Here is a 21676-nt window from a genome sequence, read left to right on the forward strand (position 1 = left end):
AATTTTACAGTGTTGGAGGAAAGCATAGGCAGCATGATAGAGGAGGGTTTTTATGCACAGGGAGGTGGGTTCACGGAATGTTGCTGTCAGGTGTGGTGGCAGAGGCAGATACTACACGCTGGGGATATTTGAAAAACTCCTAAATGGGCACATAGCTGAAATAAAAATGGAGGGCTATGTGGGAGGGAAGTGTTACAATAATCTTAGAGTAGTTTAAGAGTCGGCACAACTTTATGGTTTGAAAGGTCTGCACTGTTCTGTGTTAGCCACTAAAGAATGCATTAGGTAGAGTTGAAATAAACCAGGGAATTAGATTAGATTAGGTTATGAGGACACGCAGCCCTCTTTCATTGTCACTTAGTAATGCATGCATTAAGAAATGATACAATGTTTTTCCAGAATGATATCACAGAAACACATGACAAACCGACTTAAAAACTAACAAAACCACATAATTATAACATATAGTTACAACAGTGCAAAGGATTGGGGACATTGATAATCAATGGAACCCCTAAGAACATCAAGAAAAATAATTTATTATCAGAAAATTAATAAAGCATATTACATTTCTGGGTGTAATTTGAGTTGGATATTGAAAACTGTACAGGTATTCAGTGAAAACACACCAACTTGAAACAATTTAATATATTAACGTGACTCCCTCTTTACGGACTTTGTATTTTAATTACATATACTCTATGTGGGTTGCAGTTAAGGTCTGAGAACTGGCAAAAACTCTTACCTTGGAGATGTCTGCCTCCGTGCCAATGAGGCATTACCCCTCTCCCCCGGTATCATTGGCTTTGGCATCCTACAGACAGGGTCAGGTCTACTGCTAAATGGAGGTCTAGATAGTTTGAAAATCAGCAGATAAATTATTTTCATTCTGAAAAATTATTCCCAGAAGATATATAATTTAGGGATGAATAGTTATTGCAATCTGACTTAGAGATAGTATCCTTGCCTCATGCTTTTAGTCACATTACCCTGGTGATCCAACATTGCATTGGTGGTGCAGCATAGCATACAGTGATATTATAATATTGTTAGATGTTAAACCAAAGTCTATCCACCCATTGAGGTAAAAAATAAGATAAAGTCCTAACTGAAGAAGACTGAAATTCTGCCTGACAAGTAAAACTGATCAACTAACTCATTGATTAACTGATCTCACTGTAAAGGGTGGGTTGAGTTTTTGGTCATAATCTTTCCTGCCACAAAAACTTGGTCAATGAAGTCAACGTGGAACCTATTAACAATGCTCATCTAGGTGGGAAACCCTGAAGACATTCAATGTTGAAGGGAGTCTACCTGAGCTTCCAACAACTTGGACATTCTAAAACTAAGCTATTGCCTTAACTCAAAAAAATAGAACATGTGACTGAAATGAAGTAATTTAATTCATTTAACTAACGATCCAGATCAGAAGCGAGAGCCAATTTCGCTCACTCATCACAATGTTTTGCTCCTTTCTCCAGGACATTGGAGCCCTTTGTGGCTCTGTTGTTTGTTCAATTTAAATGCCAGCTCAGATAGACTGAAAAGGCAGGGTGTCTGGATCCAGAGCGAAAGCCAAATTCACTCGTTTTCCTTGATGGTCATCTCCACGGCAGCGAGGCTATTAAAGGCTGCCCCGGCTCTCTGCTCCGTGCCTGCTAATATGATGACCTGATAAGCAAGGCTTTGGGCCTTCTCTGGGCTGCTCCGAGCTTCAGATCTGAGGACTCCATTTTGGTTCGGAATGCTGTTGCTCACTTCAATTGTTTCCATGATTTGTTTTCATTTTCTTTCTCTTGCACATCAAGGGTTTGTCTTTTATTTTTTTTTAATCTTTTTTTTAATTGGGTTATTTTGGGTTTCTTGCTTTGTGGCTACCTGTGAGCAAACAAATCTCAAGGTTGTGAAATTTATACATTCTTTGGTAATAAATTACTTTGAATCTTGTACCCAGATAAAGTTTAAAATTTAAAGTAAATCTATTATCAAAGTACATATATGTCACCATATACAATGCTAAGATTTATTTCCTATGGATATACTCAGCAAATCTATAGAACATTAACTATAACAGGATCAATGAAGGTCAACCAGAGTGCAGAAGAGAACGGACTGTGTAAATGCAAGTATAAATAAATAGCAATAAATAATGAGAACATGAGATAATGAGATAAAGAGTCCTTAAAGTGAGACCTCAGTGATTGGTTGTCAGAAATTTCAATGATGGGGCATAAGTGCAGTTATCCCTTTTTATTCAAGAGCCTGATGGTTGAGGGGTAGACAATATTCTTGAACCTGGTGGTGTGAGTCCTGAGGCTCTTGTTCCTTCTTCCTGATGGCAGCAGCGAGAAGAGAGCATGTCCTGGGTGGTGAAGATACCTGATGATGTAGGTGTGCTCAGTGGTTGGGTGGGCTTTACCCGTGATGGACTGGACAAAATCCATTACTTTTTGTTGGATTTTCCATTCAAAGGCATTGGTATTTCCATGCCAGGTTGTGATATACTGATGGGGTTGTTGCATCATGCAGCATTCTTTTACATAGTAATCTGAAATCCTCTCCTTGAAAAGACTATGGACATCCAGGTTCAAAAGTGGCTTTTAAGCTACATTTTTTTGGATATTTAAATCCAGCAAGTGATGATGAATATGGAGTTGGGGTGCAGATCAGAGATGCCATCTATACATTCTCACCTACTCACTAACTTCTCACTTGGGGAAGATGAATGTTGCCCTGAAATTAAAAAAAAAATCAGCAAATAGCCTCAAGCAATCTCTTCTAGTTTTCCCCTGGGTTCTCAGTTGAGAGGGGATGGGGATCTACTGCAAGTGAAATGAGGTGAATCTAGACATCAGATTTACATGGACCTTATGCACAAAGTTCAGGTAGAGGAAGAGGGGGAAGAGACAAGGTGAAAAGGTACGTCTGAAATATAGCTTACCTGGGTGGTCCCATGGGATGCTGAAGAAAGAAGAAAAAAAATAAATGTGCAAGTTAACATGAATGTGGTGAATGAAGTTGTTATCAAACGAGGTAATGGTTGACCGAACTTTACTTTATAACAAGATATTATTTGTAAAATATTGCTGAAAGTATATTCTGATGTTTCTCCTCTATTTCCTTATAGTATTGGGCACTACAGTTATGAAGTTGATTCAATAGAGAAATGTAAGGAGTTGGCCTGCACCTTCTCCAATCAACGTCAGTTAAACTGGTCATGGTGCACTGATAAAAGTAAACAACAATTGGAGCAAAATAATACAGCTGCAAAAACCTGGGTTCTTAACCGTCCACTTAACTGAACTGTGTTAAGCAGGTCCTTAGAAAAGAAATTTGAAGGTAGGATTAATCTTCATTTGGACTAGCAGGGATTAATCAAGGGTAGCACAGATTAATTGGTGGGAGATCCTGTCTGACCATGGTAATCAAATTTTTCAAAGAAATAAGCTCAATAACGCCCTCAATCAGTCTGTAGGTTTCAACAAATAAAACTAAGTGAGGCATTTTATGTTTAACACAACTCATAACACATTTTATTGAGCTCTAAAACCTATACACCAAAGTGGCTAAAAACCTTTCACTTGATAACATGATAAAATCAGGCCAGCCTCTTGAAGCGAAACCCCAACTCAATGTCAGTGGTTGTGAATTATGTACATTTCTCCCAATTCTATTACCCTGCAAGTCCAAAAGGTTACAGCCCATGGCATTGAGGGCAAGATACATATTGAATGCAAAATTAACTTCATTAAAGGAGATAGACGGAGATGGTGTATAGTTGTATATATGATTTGAAATCTATGACCAGTGTGTATCACAGGAAACAATGCTACTGTTAACCTAACTTGTCCATGCCAACCAAGGTGCCATAAGATATAGGAGCAGAAGTAAGCCATTCGGCCCATCAAGTCTGCTCCTGCCATTTAATCATGGGCTGATCCAATTCTTCCAGTCATTCCCACTCCCTTGCCTTCTCCCCAAACCCTTTGATGCCCTGGCTAAAGATTGACCATTCACTGTATCTATAACCCACATTATCTGATGCAACTCTATAAGCTATGCGCTCAGCCTCCTTCACTTCAAGGAAGAAAATCCCAGTCTATCAAGTTTCTACTTGTAATTTATGCTCTTCTGTCCCAGTGACATCCTTGAGAAACTTTGCTGAACCTTCCTTAACTTAATTTCATTCTTCGTATGATATGGCGACTAGAACTTCAGACAATATTCCAGATGCTGTGCTCCCAATGTTCGATACATCTCTTGTGCTCAATACCCTGTCTGATGAAGGCAAGTTTGCAATGTAATTTTTCATCGCCTTGTAAATTTGTGACACCACTTTTAGGGAACTATACATTTGTAGACCTGTGCTCTTCATTCCGAGTGCCTTGTATGTACAATGCACAATATTTGGGGAGTTAAACCAGAGTAAGATATTGCACAATATACAATGTCCTGTCCTGGTCTAACTTCCCAAAATGCATTATTTCACACTTGTCTGAGTTAAATTTCATCTGCCATTAACTTGCTCACTTTTCCAGTTGATCTGGATGCACTTGTAATATTAGACATTATTCACTGTCACACATTAACAATAAATTTTTGTGTTATCAACAAATCTATAGATTATACCAGGCACATTGTCATCTCAATCATTAATGTGTATAATAAATAATAAGCTACATAGAACCGATTCTGTCAGAACACTACAAACCTGAAATTTATTTGCTTCCTTTTATTGTTTACATGACTTGTTTGATAATAAATGTACTTTGAACTTTAATCACAGGCCTCCATGCTGAAAACTAACCCTTCACTACCACTCTCTGACTCTTTGCACCAAGCAATTTTGTATCCAATTAGCTAACTTACCCCAGAACCCCTGTAATCTAATCTTCTGAACCTGCCTACCATTTCAGGCTATATTATAGGTCTTGCTGAGGTCTATGTAGGCAATGTTCACTGTCCTGCCATTATCTTGGCCACCTTTTCAAAGAAAAACAAACTTGATTTAATTTATGAGACATAATTTCTGATGCACAAATCCCTAAACGGTCCTTGCTTTTAAAATACAAAAATTTTATCTTTCAGAATCCCCACCACTGATGTTAGGTTTATTGGCCTCTAGCTCCCTGGTTGTCCTTGAAGCCCGTTTAAAATGAAAGAACATCATTACCCATCCTCCAGTTTTCTGGTACCTCACCCTTTAACTATGAAAGGTACAAAAACTCAACCACATGTTGAACAGTGTCTTCTCTTGCTTCCCGCAACGTCCTAGAATACACCTGGTCAGGCTCAGAGGATCTATCCATCTTTATGCATCTCAAAACCAATGACACCATCTCTTTTGTAATAACAACATGTTTCAAGATATCACTGTTCTCTTCCTTGAACTCCACCTTAAATACAAGAAATATTCACTTGATACCTCGCCCATGTCCCGTGCTCTACACAAAAATGACCACACAGACCAGTACCTGGACATCCTCTCTCTAGTGACTCCTTTGCTCTTAATATACTTATAGAATCTCATAGGATTCTCCCTTATGTTATCTTCCAAGGATATCCTGTGTCTCCTTTTAGCTCTTGTCATCTTCTTTAGTGTACTCCTTAAATCCCTTGTATTTCTCAAAAAATTCTCCTGATCCCAGCTACCCCTACCTAACATGATTTGTTTTTTACTGATCAGAGCCTCAATATTCCTTGTCAGTTATGCTTCTCTAATCATGCCAGCCTTGTCTTTCACTGTAATAAGAACATGCTGGCCTTGAATTCTCCCTATCTCTATTTTAGAAGGCTCCTACTTGCTAGATGTCTCTTTTCTTGCAAACAGTCTCCCAGTCAAATTTTGGAAGCTCCTATTAGTCATGCCCAGGTTTTGGACTGTTTGTTAGATTTTGTTAATTTGGATATGAAGGTATGGAGTACGGAGTGGGGTGGCTCCCACTACCTATTAAATCCTCCCAATGGTGTGCACCTCAAATAGCCTCTGGCAACCAAGTCCAGCTCCTGGCCTTTTTATGTGTGGCTTAGCCACTAAGCCCGGTCGAACCGTTTCTACTGACAGCAGAAGGGATAAAGCCAAGTTACTAGTGCCTTAAAACTTATTGCTTTGAGCAGATGGGGCTTGTCAGCCATGGTTGGCAGTTCACCTAGAAGAAAAACTCTGATCTTAGACTTCTGCTGCCTTGCGGCTATACCCATTCATGGGGAAGACCGGGAGTAAACCCCAAGGGAAAAGTCCGGAGCTGGAGTCCCTAAGGTGGTCCTACAATAAGTTCAATGCTGACTGACAACTCTGCGATGCTGTTGATACCAAACTGTACTGGTCTCTGCTGTTCCTTTAGGTTCATCAGTTACGTGGAGAAGGGAGCTTACTGAATGGGCAACGGCTTTCTCTCCATATTATACTGCCCAGGCTTGCCTATCTAGACAGCTAGGATGTGATATTCATGGTCAACCCTGACCGACGGAGGCCTCAGATGACACCAACATTAGCACTATTGTTCAAGGTGAACATGATGGTCATAGGCTTCTTGATGATACTGATCAGCTAGTAAGCTGGATAGAAATTTATGCCTACGAGTGTGAAGTGATGCACTTTATAAGGACAGAGACAGTGAACGTAGTGGCTCAGGGAGTATTGAGAAGCAGAGGGACTTTGGTGTACAAGACCAGGAACTTCTGAAGTGTCAGCCTAGGCATATACAGGATGTGAGGAAGGTATACACAATAGTTGCTTTCATTAGCAGGGGCATAGAGTTAAACATCAAGGTGCTTATGATATAACTTTATAAAACTTTGGAGAGGGTAAAGCAAAAGCACTATATAGGAAGGATGTGATTGCACTGGAGAGGGTGCAGAGGTGCAGTGGGATGCCGTCTGAGATGGAACATTTCAATTATGAGGAGTAACTGGATGTGCTGGGTTTGTAGATCTCCAAAATGTTTCCTTCTACAAAAATATTCATACATTTAGGATAAGGAGTGTTAGGTACAGATGGTACCAGAGAAAAAGAATTTGATACCCTGAAGGGTTATTGGTATTTGGAACAGCTGCATAAGTAGGTGGTTGAAGCAGTTTGACAAGAATTTTGATGAGCACCAGAATCACAAAAGTGTAGAAGGCTCTGGACTAAGTGTTTATTGACAGGGAACAGTATACTTACGTTAGACAGGTACAATGGTCAGCATGGACAGAGAGCTGAAAAGCTTATTTCTGCATTTTTGACAACACTAAAATGGCTCCTCTGTGACAATGGGTAGTGAAGTGGCTGCCAGCACTTCCCTCGACCTTCAGTTTGAAAGGTGGCTGAGGCAGAGAGTTGAACAAAAGTATTTTCTTACCTTATCGGGAAATGGAGATTTCTTTACTGAAAAATATTCATAAATATGATATATTAATGTTCCATAAAATATACAAGTTACTGATCAGAAGATGAATCTTATGCGTCAAACAAATAGATATTTTTATATTGTTAAACTGCTCAGTGTTAGCTAATCAGACCATAAGATATAGGAGAAGGATTAGGCCATTTAGCCCAATGAATCTGCTCCACCACATCACCATGGCTGATCCATTTTCCCTCTCGGTCCCGATCTCCTGCCTTCTCCCTGTATTCCTTCATGCCCTGGCTAATCAAGAAGCTATCAATCTCTGCCCTAATTATACCCAATGACCTGGCCTCCACAGCTGCCTACAGCAATGAATTCCACCAATACAACATTCTCTAGCTAAAGAAATTCCTCTTCATCTCTGTTCTAAAAGGACGCCCCTCTATTCTGAGACTGTGTCCCCTGGTCTTAGACTCCCCCACCGCAGGAAATATCCTCTCCACATCCACCCTTTCGAGGCCTTTCAACGTTTAAGAGGTTTCAATGAGGTCACCCCTCATTCTTTTAATTAGATGTACTTAAGCCCTTGAGCTGGCATCAATGACTATCTACCTCCTTTCGGAATCTTGCTTCAAGTGAGACTTCCATAGTCATTTAAAATCAGGATTACTAATGGAACACTTGGCACAGATCCTTGGGACAGATATAGAAACCCGAGGACTGCAAGTATATTCTTCATCAAAGTGGTCTCAATAGGATGTGGTATTTATGAAGGCTCATTCCTGATAGGGGTGCTTTGCCCTGAGTTCCTTAAACTATCTTGATGGCCATAGCTTTAACAGCATTTTTGGTAGTGGAGGGCTGCCTGTGATGTCATCACTCAAGCACCTACAGAATGAGCAACTCGTCAATAAAGAGTTGAAATTGGACAGTATAACAACCAAAAAATTTCAGACAATGCTATCCAATTTCTAATGCCTAGCTACAAATCCCATGTTTAGTGACTATTATGCACTTGAAATATCAATATTATAATGACTAGTGCTTTCTTCATTTATAATTATTCACTTTATCAACGACATATGTAGTTTGTAGCTAGAACTATAGCAACTTGATTTAGACTGCATGTTTAATCCAGTACTTTGAAGTCGCCTATTCAGATTAAAAAAAAAACTGACCCTGGGATACAGAATGGAACATGCATTCAATTCTGTTCACCATATTATAGAAACAAAGTGGAGGCTTTGGGGGGGCTGTAGAAAATATTTACCAGGATATTCCCTGGATTAGAGGGCACATGCTACAAAGAAAGGTTGGACAAAATTTGATCGCTTTCTCAGAAGCGGCGGAGGCTGAGGAGAGACTGGAAAGAAATTTATAAGATTATGAGAGGCGTAGAGAGAGTAAGCAGTTGGTATCTTTCTTTCAGTGTTGATATGTATGCCTAAAGGTGTAAGTTCAAAAGACGTGTAGCAGAAGTTAAATATGTATCACAGATAAATGTGGGGCTGAAGAATTGGAGCGGGGGCAGTGATTCAGATTTCTGGATTAAGACCTCTCTGGGGCAGGGACTCAGATTTCTGGATTGAGACCTCTCTGGGGCAGTAATTCAGATTTCTGGATTGGGACCTCTCTGGGGCAGTGATTCGGATTTCTGGACTGAGACCTCTCTTGGGCAGTGATTCAGATTTCTGGATTGGGACCTCTCTGGGACGGTGATTCGGATTTCTGGATTGGGACCTCTCTGGGGAAGGGATTCAGATTTCTGGACTGAGACCTCTCTGGGGCAGGAATTCGGATTTCTGGATTGGGACCTCTCGGGGCAGGGACTCAGATTTCTGGATTGGGACCTCTCGGGGCAGGGATTCGGATTTCTGGATTGGGACCTCTCTGGGGCAGGGATTCAGATTTCTGGATTGGGACCTCTCTGGGGCAGTGATTCCGATTTCTGGACTGAGACCTCTCTTGGGCAGTGATTCAGATTTCTGGATTGGGACCTCTCTGGGGCAGTGATTCAGATTTCTGGATTGGGACCTCTCTGGGGCAGGGATTCAGATTTCTGGATTGGGACCTCTCTGGGGCGGTGATTCAGATTTCTGGATTGGGACCTCTCTGGGGCAGTGATTCAGATTTCTGGATTGGGACCTCTCTGGGGCAGGAATTCAGATTTCTGGATTGGGACCTCTCTGGGGCAGGGATTCAGATTTCTGGATTGGGACCTCTCTGGGGCAGGGATTCAGATTTCTGGATTGGGACCTCTCTGGGGCAGGGATTCAGATTTCTGGATTGAGATCTCTCTGGGGCAGGGATTCGGATTTCTGGATTGGGACCTCTCTGGGGCGGTGATTCAGATTTCTGGATTGGGACCTCTCTGGGGCGGTGATTCAGATTTCTGGATTGGGACCTCTCTGGGGCAGGGATTCAGATTTCTGGATTGGGACCTCTCTGGGGCAGGGATTCAGATTTCTGGATTGGGACCTCTCTGGGGCGGTGATTCAGATTTCTGGATTGGGACCTCTCTGGGGCAGTGATTCAGATTTCTGGATTGGGACCTCTCTGGGGCAGGAATTCAGATTTCTGGATTGGGACCTCTCTGGGGCAGGGATTCAGATTTCTGGATTGGGACCTCTCTGGGGCAGGGATTCAGATTTCTGGATTGGGACCTCTCTGGGGCAGGGATTCAGATTTCTGGATTGAGATCTCTCTGGGGCAGGGATTCGGATTTCTGGATTGGGACCTCTCTGGGGCGGTGATTCAGATTTCTGGATTGGGACCTCTCTGGGGCGGTGATTCAGATTTCTGGATTGGGACCTCTCTGGGGCAGGGATTCAGATTTCTGGATTGGGACCTCTCTGGGGCAGTGATTCAGATTTCTGGATTGGGACCTCTCTGGGGCAGGGATTCGGATTTCTGGATTGAGATCTCTCTGGGGCAGGGATTCGGATTTCTGGATTGAGACATCTCTGGGGCAGTGATTCAGATTTCTGGATTGGGACCTCTCTGGGGCAGGGATTCGGATTTCTGGATTAAGACCTCTCTGGGGCAGGGACTCAGATTTCTGGATTGGGACCTCTCTGGGGCAGGGATTCGGATTTCTGGATTGGGACCTCTCTGGGGCAGGAATTCAGATTTCCAGATTGGGACCTCTCTGGGGCAGGGATTCAGATTTCTGGATTGGGACCTCTCTGGGACGGTGATTCGGATTTCTGGATTGGGACCTCTCTGGGGAAGGGATTCAGATTTCTGGACTGAGACCTCTCTGGGGCAGGAATTCGGATTTCTGGATTGGGACCTCTCGGGGCAGGGACTCAGATTTCTGGATTGGGACCTCTCGGGGCAGGGATTCGGATTTCTGGATTGGGACCTCTCTGGGGCAGGGATTCAGATTTCTGGATTGGGACCTCTCTGGGGCAGGGATTCGGATTTCTGGATTGAGATCTCTCTGGGGCAGGGATTCGGATTTCTGGATTGGGACCTCTCTGGGGCAGGGATTCGGATTTCTGGATTGGGACCTCTCTGGGGCAGGGATTCGGATTTCTGGATTGAGACATCTCTGGGGCAGGGATTCAGATTTCTGGATTGGGACCTCTCTGGGGCAGGGATTTGGATTTCTGGATTAAGACCTCTCTGGGGCAGGGACTCAGATTTCTGGATTGGGACCCCTCTGGGGCAGGGATTCGGATTTCTGGATTGGGACCTCTCTGGGGCAGGGATTCAGATTTCCGGATTGGGACCTCTCTGGGGCAGGGATTCAGCCTTCTGGATTGAGACCTCTCTGGGGCAGTGATTCAGATTTCTGGATTGGGACCTCTCTGGGGCAGGGATTCAGATTTCTGGATTGAGACTTCTCTGGGATAGACGGGACCTGTACAAAAGGGATGGTTTGCACTTGAACCTGAGAGGGTTGGGCCAATATGCTTGCGGGCAGGTATACTGGAGCTGTTAAGAGTGGTTTAATATGGCAGGGGGATAGGAACCAGTATGATAGAGCTGAGGATGAACCAGCAGGTTTACAAGTAGATAATGGAAGTAACATTAATGTAAGGAAGCATTGTTTGAGTACAGATGCAGACTGGGCCAAAAGTTAAATTGTAGCACACAGGCAAAATTCCAAAGGGCAAAGAATGCAGAAATGTGCTTAGCATTCAGAATAAGGTGGGCAAACTCTTGACACAATTACAAGTTGGTCAGTATGATGTTGTGGGCATTACTGAGTTGTGGCTGAAAGAAGGCCATTGTTGGGAGCCTAAAATCAAAGGATATACTTTGTATCAAAAGGACAGGCAGGAAGGCATAGGCAGTGATGTGGCTCTATTGGTAACAAATGGAATTCCGTCTTCAGAAAGAGGTGATATAGGGTGAGAGAATGCTGAATCTTTGTGGGTAGTTTTAAGAAACTGCAAGGGCAAAAAAGAGCATCCTGGGAATCATATATAGGCCTCTAAATAGTAGCCAAGATGTGGGGTTGAGATTGCAAAGGGAACTGGAAAAGGCACGTAATAAAGATAATGACACAATTGTGAGGAGGGAATTCAATATGCAAGAGGATTGGGAAAATTAGGTCGTCGGATCGGAAGAGAGGGAATTTGTTGAATGCCTATGAGATGGCTTTTTGGAGCAGCTTGTGCTTGAGCCTACTTGGGGAAAGGCTATCTTAAATTGGGTGTTGTGTAATTACCCAGATCTTGTTAGGGAGCTTAATGTAAAGGAAAGGCAATGGTCATAATATGATTGAATTCAAACTGCAATTTGAGAGGAAGAAGCATGTATCATATCACAGTGGAATAAAGGGAACTACAGAGGCACGAGAGAGGAGCTTGCCCAGGTGGATTGGAGGAGAATACTGGAGGGGATGATGACAGAGTAGAGATGGCTGAAGTTTCTGGGAATAGCTCACAAGGCACAGGATAGATGTCCCATAGAGGAAGAAGTTCTCAAATGGCAGGGGTAGGCAATCATGGCTGACAGAAGAAGTTAAGGACTGCAAAAAAGCTAAGGAAAAGGCATATAAGGTAGCAAAAGTGAGTGGAAAGTTGGATGATTGGGAAACTTTTAAAATCCAACAAAAGGTAACTAAAAAAGCTATAAGAAGGGAAAAGATGAATTATGAGGGTAAACTAGCCAATAATATAAAGCAGGATACTAAAAGCTTTTTCAGATATATAAAAAGTGAAAGGGAGGTGAGAGTTGATATTCGACCACTGGAAAATGATGCTGGTGAGGTAGTAATCGGGGACAAAGAAATGATAGTTGAAATTAGTAGGTACTTTGCAGCAGTCTTCACTGTGTAAGACACAAGCAGTGTGCCAGAGGTCTGTGAGTGTCAGGGAACAGGAGTGAGTGCCATTGCTATTACAAAGGAAAAAGTACTAGACAAACTGGAAGAGGTTGCTGAAGAGATAATGGATGCATTGGTCATGATCTTTCAAGATTCATTTGATTCTGGCATGGTCCCAAAGGACTGGAAAATTGCAAATGTCACTCCGCCCTTTAAGAAGGGAGGAAGACAAAAGAAAGGAAATTATAAGCAGTAGCGGAACCTCAGTGGTTGGGAAAGTGTTGGAGTCTATTATTAAGGATGAGGTTTCAGGGTATTTGGAGACTAATGTTAAAATAAGTCAAAGTCAGAATGGCTTCTGTGAAGGGAAATCTTGCCTGATAAATCTGTTTGAGTTCTTCAAGGAAGTAACAAGCAGGGTGGATAAAGAAGAGACAGTGGATGTCATTTACTTGGACTTCCAGAAGGCATTTGATGAGGTGCCATATATGAGGCTGCTTAACAAGATAAAATTCTGTGTCATTACAGAAAAGATACTGGCATGGAAAGAGGAATGGCTGAAAGGCAGGAGGCAGTGAGTGGGAACAAAGGGGGCCTCTTCTGGATGGCTGCCAGTGACTCGCAGTGTTCCTCAGGGGTCAGTATTGGGACCACTACTTTTCACATTGTCTATCAATAATTTGGATAATGGAATTGGTAGCTTTGTGGCAAAGTTTGCGGATGATACAAAGATAGCTGGAGGGGTAGGTAGTGCTGAGGAAGCAATGCAAATGGAGCAGGACTTAAAGAAATCAGACAAATGGAAAAAAACGTGGCAGATGGAATACAGTGTTGGGTATTGTATGATAATACGTTTTGGTAAAAGAAGCAATAGTGCGAACTATTTTCTAAATGGGGAGAATGTTCAAATATCAGAGGTACAGAGGGACTTAGGAGTCCTAGTGCAAGATTCCCAGAAGGTTAATTTACAGGTTGGGTCTGTGGTTAGCGGTTATCTCTTGGGATCCGAGGAAGACTAGCCATTGTTATGCATGTGGCTTCAGAGGCCAAAGCACACATGCGGTTGCAGGTTGGACATGGAATGGCGATTGTTAGAACAGGTGCATACACAGCTTTATGGCGTCGGTCTCGTACTGCTGCAAGGTGCTGATTTCAGCCATCCTCAAAGTCAGATGCAGCTCTTCTGGTCAGGGAGCACCATGCAGCCCTGTTGGCTGCGGACTCCTCAGGCTGTCGAGGCTGGAGGTCTGCCCATTTGATGTATGATTTCAGATTATCTTTGTATCTTTTTTTGGGGCGGCCCTGATTGCGACTGCCATGCTCAAGCTCACCGTAGAGCAGCTGCCTAGGGATTCTTGTTTCACCCATGCGGATTACGTGGCCAGTCCAGCGTAGCTGGACCTGGAGGATCCATGCCTCAATGCTTGTGCTGTTGGCTCTGTCAAGGACTTCCTGGTTGGTCATTCGGTCCTGCCATCGAATCCTCATGATCGACCGCAGAAAGCACATGTGAAACTGCTCCAGCTGTTTGATGTGGCTGCGGTACAGGGTCCAGGTTTCGCAGCCGTACAGGAGAGAGGTGAGGACCACAGCCTTGTACACCTTGAGCTTGGTTGAAAGCTGAATGTCCTTGTGCTCCAGAACTTTGACACAGAGTTTCCCGAGTGCCTGGCTGGCTTTCTGGATCCTTGCTATGATCTCTTTGTCAAGGGATCCGTCACTGGAGATGGTGCTTCCTAGATACTTGAAGCTCTCCATATTCTTCAGGACAGTGCCATCGATGGTGATGCATGGCTGACGAGGGTGACTGTTTGGTGCAGGCTGTAGGAGAACTTCTGTCTTACCGAGGCTGATTGTCAGGCCGAACAGCTTTGAGGCTGCTGAGAACTTGTCGACAATCGTCTGCAGGTGGTTCTCCTGGTGGGCCATGAGGGCACAGTCATCAGCAAACAGTGATGAGCCTCCTCAAAGTTTTGGTCTTTGCAGCAAGGCATCTCAGGTCAAACATCGATCCATCTAGGAGGTATCTTATGTAAATACCCAGGTCTAGGTCCTTAACAGCTTCAGCATGCTTCAGCATTTGGGTGAAGAAGAGGTTGAAGAGCACTGGTGCTGGAACGCACCTTTGCTTCACGCCACTTGAGATGTTGAAAGTCTCAGCTGGGGAACCATCTGAGAACACTTCTCCTGTCATGCCATCACGGAGCAGGCGGATGAGTGTAGTGAATTTCTGCAGGCAGCCAAGCTTTCTAAGGATGATCCACAGCGCATTTCTGTTGACCGTGTCAAACGCCTTAGTCAGATCAATGAAGACAGAGTATAATGTCATGTCCTGTTTCAGGCACTTCTCCTGTATCTGTCTCACTGTGAAGATCATATCAACAGTGCTGCGTTCGGGATGAAAGCCGCATTGCAACTTGAGAAGGTTCTCTTCTGACACTGTTGGAATCAGTCTGTTGAGGATGATGCGGGCGAGCATTTTTCTGGCAATGGAAAGTAGAGTTGCCTCTGTAGTTCCCGCAGTCGGTCCTTGAACCTTTATTTTTGTAGACTCTGAGGTCAGGGGGCATCTCTTCTTCTTCTCAAATGCTAGTCAGGGTGCTGTGGAAAGCCTTGCTGAGTACCTTGTACAGTTCAGCAGGTATTCTATCCTCGCTGGGCACCTTGCCACTGCTCATCTGCGTGATAGCCTTCTTGACTTCATCTATCGAGGGAGGATCATCTAGTTCCTCGTGAATAGGCTATTGGGGGATTTGGTCCAGAGCAGACTGGTCGACTGACGAAGGGCGGTTCAGGAGCTGGCTGAAATGCCCTTTCCATCTGTGTTGGATGCTCTCTCTGTCCTTTAGCAGTGTGGTTCTACCAGCGGACAACAGTGGAGATGAGCTAGATCTTGAGGGACCGAAGATCATCTTGATGGAGTTGAAGAGCAGCTTCGAGTAGTTGATGTCGGCGAAACGTTGCATCTCTTCAGCTTTCCTATCCCACCACAGGTCATGCATCTTACGAATTTCCCGTTGGGCATGGGCCTGAAGGGACTTGAACCACTCTTTTTTGGGAGTGGGGCTTGGGTCGTTTTGCCACTCCATGAATGCTTTGTTCTTCCTGGCCAGGAGATCTTTGATGGCACCGTCATTCTCGTCAAACCAATCTTGGCGGTTCCGGTCCTTGGGGCCGAGGACTGATTTTGCTGTCTCCGTCACCATCTCTCTCAACTGATTCCACTTCACGGTTGGCCCACCAGTCAGTGGTCCGTTGGCAGACAGCTTCTCATCAAGGGTGGTCTGGAACTTGCAAAGATACAGCGGCTCTTGGAGTCTGGCCGTGTTAGAAGCTGTTCTGATGAACTTGGGGCACTTGGGATGGTGGGGAGCAATACGTAGCTTCAATGTGGTGCAGACAAGCCTGTGGTCAGTCCTGCGCTCCACTCCTTGCGTGGCTCTGGTGATGAGGACATCCCGGACGTCTCGGCGACGTACTATAACGTAGTCGATCATGTGCCAATGTTTGGATCTTGGGTGTATCCATGTTGTCTTGTACTTGTTCGCCAGCCTGAACATTGTGTTTGTGATGAGGAGGTCATATTCTGCACATTTGCTAAGGAGCAAGAGGCCATTGCTGTTCATATTGCCAATACCATGCTTGCCTAGTACCGCTTCCCAGCGACTGTGAGCGCAGCCTACTCGAGCATTGAAGTCACTGAGCAGGATTAGCTTGTCGTTGGCAGGGACTGAGCACAGAACAGAGCTAAGGTCGGCGTAGGACTGTTCAATGGTCTCGTATTTGCTGGTCATGGTGGGGGCATAAGCACTGATGACTGTTGCATGACGTTTGTGGCTGAGGGGCAGACGTAGCCACGTAAGCCTTTCGTTGATTCTCACGGGCAGGTTGGAGAGTTGTTTCAGGAATCTGGACTTGACTGCAAATCCAACTCCATGAATCCTCTCTTCATCTTGCGCTTTTCCTTTCCAAAAGAAAGTGTAGCCGCTGGTGGTTTCAGTCAGGGATCCTTCCTCCGCAAGCCTGGTTTCCCTGAGGGTCGCGATGTCGATGCTGTGGCGTGGAAGTTCCTTGGCAACAAGGGCTGTTCTTCTTTGGGGTCTTGCTGAGTTCTCTCTGTCCATGAGTGTGTGGACATTCCATGATCCTAACAGAAGTTTCTTTCTTCTCCTTTGAGTGTAACCGCATTGGCAGATGAACTGCCAGCCGTGGCAAGCTGGCCAGTTATCTGTCTGTAGGGCAGGCAATGTTTATACCACCTTTTCTAGGCCCCTCCCTATCAAAGGGTGAGCAGTGCTGCCCTGAAAAGGGCTGCTCAGTCACCACTGGTTCTGCTGGACTCCTCTGCTGCCCTGGGTATAGAGGAGAATGACCACTCGTCCAAAGGCCGCCTACATGCGGGTTTGTGACTACAACTCCCAGTGGTCATCTCCACCTGTTGCTTCGCCACTCCCCCATCGCCGTAGGACTTGTAGAAGACTGGTAGGAATTGAAAGTTGGGAGATGAATGTTGCACAATGTAACCAGTGTGTGAACGATATTAAAGTGGAAAAGCCTTGCACAGAGACGATCCCACTCTCTCAGCCCCAGGGGTCAGGATTCAGTGGCACAAAGAATCATTACGTCTGGCAACTTCCTTGTCTGCATTGGATGGCCACATCTTCTTAAGTGCTTTGCCGTGCCCTACGCACTCTGCCATGCACTGCTACAACGCCTTCTCAGCCGTTGAACCCCTGGGGTTTCCTCCGCCTGATCCATCGAAGCAGTCTTTGCATGCTGGGATGAGCAAATTCCTATCTCACCGAGGGTTTGAGACCCGTCGGCTACCCTCACCTGGTTTAGCTGGCCTGTCAAAGCCGTTGCCTGGGGTGTGGCCGTTGTCGCATGCAAACAGCTACGGGGAGCCACGAGCGAGAGCTGGGCATTGGTGGGGACCGATAGATGATGAGCCTGTGGTAAAGAAGGCAAATGCAATGCTGGCATTTACTTCAAGGGAAATAGAATTTAAAAGCAAGGAGATAATGCTGAGGCTTTATAAGACACTAGTCAGGCCACACTTGGGGTATTGTCAACAGTTTTGGAAGCCATATCTCAGAAAGGATGTGTTTTCATTAGAGAGAATCCAGAGGAGGTTCATGACGATGATTACAGGAATGAAAGGGTTTGGCAGGTTTGGGCCTGTACTCACTGGAATTCAGAATGCATGTGGATCTCATTGAAACCTACTGAATATTGAAAGGACTAAATAGGGTGGATGTGGAGAGGATTTTTCTTCTGGCGGGGGTATCCAGCACTAGAGGGTACAACCTCAAAATTGAGGGGCAACCCTTTAGAACAGAGGTAAGGAGGAATTTTTTCGCCAGAGAGTAGTGAATCTGTGGAATGCTCTGCCACAGACTATGGTGGAGGCCAAGTCCATGGGTATTTAAGGCAGAAGTTGATAGTCTCCTGATCAGTGAAGGCATCCGAGGATATAGTGAGAAGGCAGGTGTTTGGGATTGAGTTGGATCTGGGATCAGCCATGATAGAACGGTGGAGCAGACTTGATGGGCTGAATAGCCTAATTCTGCTCTTATGTCTCATGGTCTTAAGTTTTTTTTAATTTATATAGAGTGCTAGGTGTCTAGATACCACGGGGGGTGGGGGGGGGAAAGTGGTGTGGAACCATTTAAAGGACTCTTAGATTGCCACATAGATACGCAGAGAAATGAGGAATATGGATATTGTGTAGGCCGAGGAGATGAGTTTGTTTTGGCATTTATTCACTAGCTTAATTCATTAGGCACAACAGAGAATCTGTTCCTCTGCTATATTTTTGTATGTTCTATGTCAGTAGATGCTAGGACAAGTGACCAAACATTTTGTCAGAGAAACATGTGATAAAGATTATCTTGGGGAAGGTGGTAGGACAGAGTGTTTTAAGGAGGAAATCTTGAGTTAAGGGTGAAGATGAATGAATCCACAGCCTTCCACATCATAGCAACAGAAGTGCAGCCCAGGTTTCTATGAGTTGATGCAAGAATTGAGAGGAGATGTTCAGAAATTTCACTTACCCATTGATGGGGAATCTCTTTCACTCTGTTGGACGCCTGGCTGATCTAAAGCAGGTTTCCTACTCCTATCGACTTTGGGAGCTGCAAGAAAACATATTAAAAATTTACAAAACTGAAAGATACCGAAATTATCGCTTATTAAAATAGTGGTGATGAGAATGTATTCTTCAAGGTGTGCAAATTGTCATTGTTTATCACCAGGGATGCTTTGGGTTTCTCTCAAAAATAGGTCAGAGTGAATTCTGAAACAATATCACGGTGTTGTAACTTAAAGTGACTTCCTATGTATTGCACTCTGTTGCTGCCACAAAATGACAAATCATATGGCATTTTTCAGTGACAATAAACCTGACTCTGATTCTGATTCTTATCCTAAACTGCAGAGGTGTTATACATTGCAACAGGTAAATTGTCCTATGATTAGTCAAGGATTAAATTGGGGGTTGCGGGCAGGTGGCTCAATGGCCAGCTGTATCTCTACATAAAATAAAAATAAATGTGAAAGTACCTCTGTAACTAGGTCCTGGGAATCCTCGATCCTTGTTGAAACCTGCATCGTCGTTGACTGACAGATTGGAGAACATGCACGGCTGGAAGCAAAATCATAATTAACAAAATTGCTGGTAAAAGCTCTTGTGTTCTTTTTCATGACATAAAATTTGTGTCTGTGTTTAAACTTAACCCATGAATATCAGTACCAAAGAAGTAAACCTTTCCATTAGGAAAGGTATAATTTTACAGTCTTGTCGGTTGTTTTTGGATTGTAATGATTGCCAAATGCATTTTAAAGCGTTGTTGTTTAATTAACTTAACTTGAAAATATGACTGGACATATTGGCTGGGTTTCACAATGTTCTGATTTATGCAAGAAGGCATAGAATGAAAAGATAAAGATACCGCAATATAACATGGACCCAGAGGTGGTGGGGCATCTGGCAATTCCGCAATGGATGAGAATGGTGCAATCTTTTCGGTTACTTGTTACTTTGTCATGTGATTACCAGAATTATGCAAAAGTGTTTACTTCAATCAGTTTGCATGTGGGCCAACTTCTTGAACAACATTGGCAAAATCCACATAGATGATGATGGAAATCTGGCTGCTCTGTATTTAATTCCTGAGAGAGAGAGTTGGAAAAGGGAAATGTTTAATTCCATGCTTCCTCTCGCCATCTTCAGGAAAGTTTCAAAAGAGTACTCCAAACAGGCAGCTTGGTCAGGTTCTTGAATTCTCTCTTCGCTTTGTCTCAATAATTTGTTATTTTTCCAAGAAATGGAATGAAGATGATAAAGGGAAATTAATAATATCACCGATCTTTCAGCGAATAACTGCTCACCATATTGCCCTTGTTGCCGGCTGGAACTATTGGCACTGACCCAGGTCGTTGAGGAGGAACAGGTGGGTGGCTTCCTGATTTCTGAGTGGTCCGTTTATCTAAAGGGCAAAAATAATATTTTATTTTCAAGTTTATACCTTATGAATAACATGTACAGCTGACATTTCCACCTCGAAAGCTCCCTTTAACAGCCACCTGGCTATCATTCTATATCATTTTATACATTCCTCAGAGCAAGAGGATAAACAGGGAGAGGATAAGACCACTCAAGGATAAAGGCAGGAACATTTGCTTGGGAGTAGAGTTTGTCAGTGAGGTCCTTAATAATTATTTTGCTTCAGTATTTACCAGGATTCTAGTAAGGCATTTGACAAAGTTGACAAAGTCCTTCATGGGAGGCTAATCCAGAAGACTGAGATGCATGGAGTTCACAGCGCATTGGGTGTTTGGATTCAGAACGGGCTTGCATATAGACGGGTTGAAAGGACTTATTGATGTTGGTCTGTAAATAGTAGAGTTTTGCAGGGACCGGTACGGGGACAATGCTGTTTGAGATGTATATAAATGACCTGGCTGAAAATGTAGATGGGTGGGTTGGTAAACTTGCAGATGATACCAAGATTGGTGGAGTTAGAACATAGAAACATAGAAAACCTACAGCACAATACAGACCCTTCGGCCCACAAAGCAGTGCCGAACATGTCTTTAGCTTAGAAATTACCTAGGGTTACCCACAGCCCTCTATTTTTCTAAGCTCCATGTATCTATCCAGAGGTATCTTAAAAGACCCTATTGTATTCACCTCCACCACCGTCGCCAGCAGCCCATTTCATGCACTTACCACTCTGCGTAAAATACTGATCCCTGACATCTCCTCTGTACCTACTTCCAAGCACCATAAAACTGTGCCCTCTCGTGCTAGCCATTTCAGCCCTGGGAAAAAGCCTCTGACTATCCACACAATCAATGCCTTTCATCAGTTTATACACCTCTATCAGGTCACCTCATCCTCCGTCACTCCAAGAAGAAAAGGCCGAGTTCACTCAACCTATTCTCATAAGGCATGCTCCCAAATCCAGGCAACATCTCAGTAAATCTCCTCTGCACCCTTTCTATGGTTTCCACAGACTTCCTGTAGTGAGGTGACCAGAAATGAGCACAGTACTACACGTGGGATGTGACCAGGGTCCTATATAGCTGCAACATTACCTCTCGACTCCTGAACTCAAACCCACGACTGATGAAGACCAATACACCATATGCTTTCTTAAGCACAGTTAACGTGTGGAGCAGCTTTGAGTGACCTATGGACTTGGACCCTAAGATCCCTCTGATCCTCCATACTGCCAGATCCCTCTGATCCTCCATACTGCCATAATATTTGACCTACCAAAATGAACCACCTCACACTTATCTGGGTTGAACTCCATCTGCCACTTCTCAGCCCAGTTTTGCATCCTATCGATGTCCCGCTGTAACCTCTGACAGCCCTCCACACTATCCACAACATCCCCAACCTTTGTGTCATCAGCAAATTTACTAACCAATCCCTCCACTTCCTCATCCAGGTCATTTATAAAATTCACCAAGAATAGGGATCCCAGAACAGATCCCTGAGGCACAGCACTGGTCACCAACCTCCACGCAGAATATGAAATGTCTACAGCTACCCTTCTGT

At 44.0% G+C, this 21676-nt stretch overlaps 1 protein-coding gene across 1 annotated transcript in view; it reads right to left on the reverse strand.

The window, feature by feature from the left end:
- Nucleotides 1–21676, reverse strand: part of lcp2a (lymphocyte cytosolic protein 2a) — a 207920-nt gene that overhangs the window by 52009 nt on the left and 134235 nt on the right. Inside the window, exons 8-13 of the mRNA XM_072263528.1 lie at nt 19999–20096; nt 19171–19252; nt 18663–18743; nt 7344–7369; nt 2942–2961; nt 746–850 (exon numbers count right to left, since the gene is read on the reverse strand). Of these exons, the coding sequence (XP_072119629.1) occupies nt 746–850; nt 2942–2961; nt 7344–7369; nt 18663–18743; nt 19171–19252; nt 19999–20096 (412 nt within the window). The remainder of the gene's footprint in view (nt 1–745; nt 851–2941; nt 2962–7343; nt 7370–18662; nt 18744–19170; nt 19253–19998; nt 20097–21676) is intronic.

This window comes from Mobula birostris, chromosome 7 (genome assembly GCF_030028105.1).
Source record: "Mobula birostris isolate sMobBir1 chromosome 7, sMobBir1.hap1, whole genome shotgun sequence".
NCBI classification, from domain to species: domain Eukaryota; kingdom Metazoa; phylum Chordata; class Chondrichthyes; order Myliobatiformes; family Myliobatidae; genus Mobula; species Mobula birostris.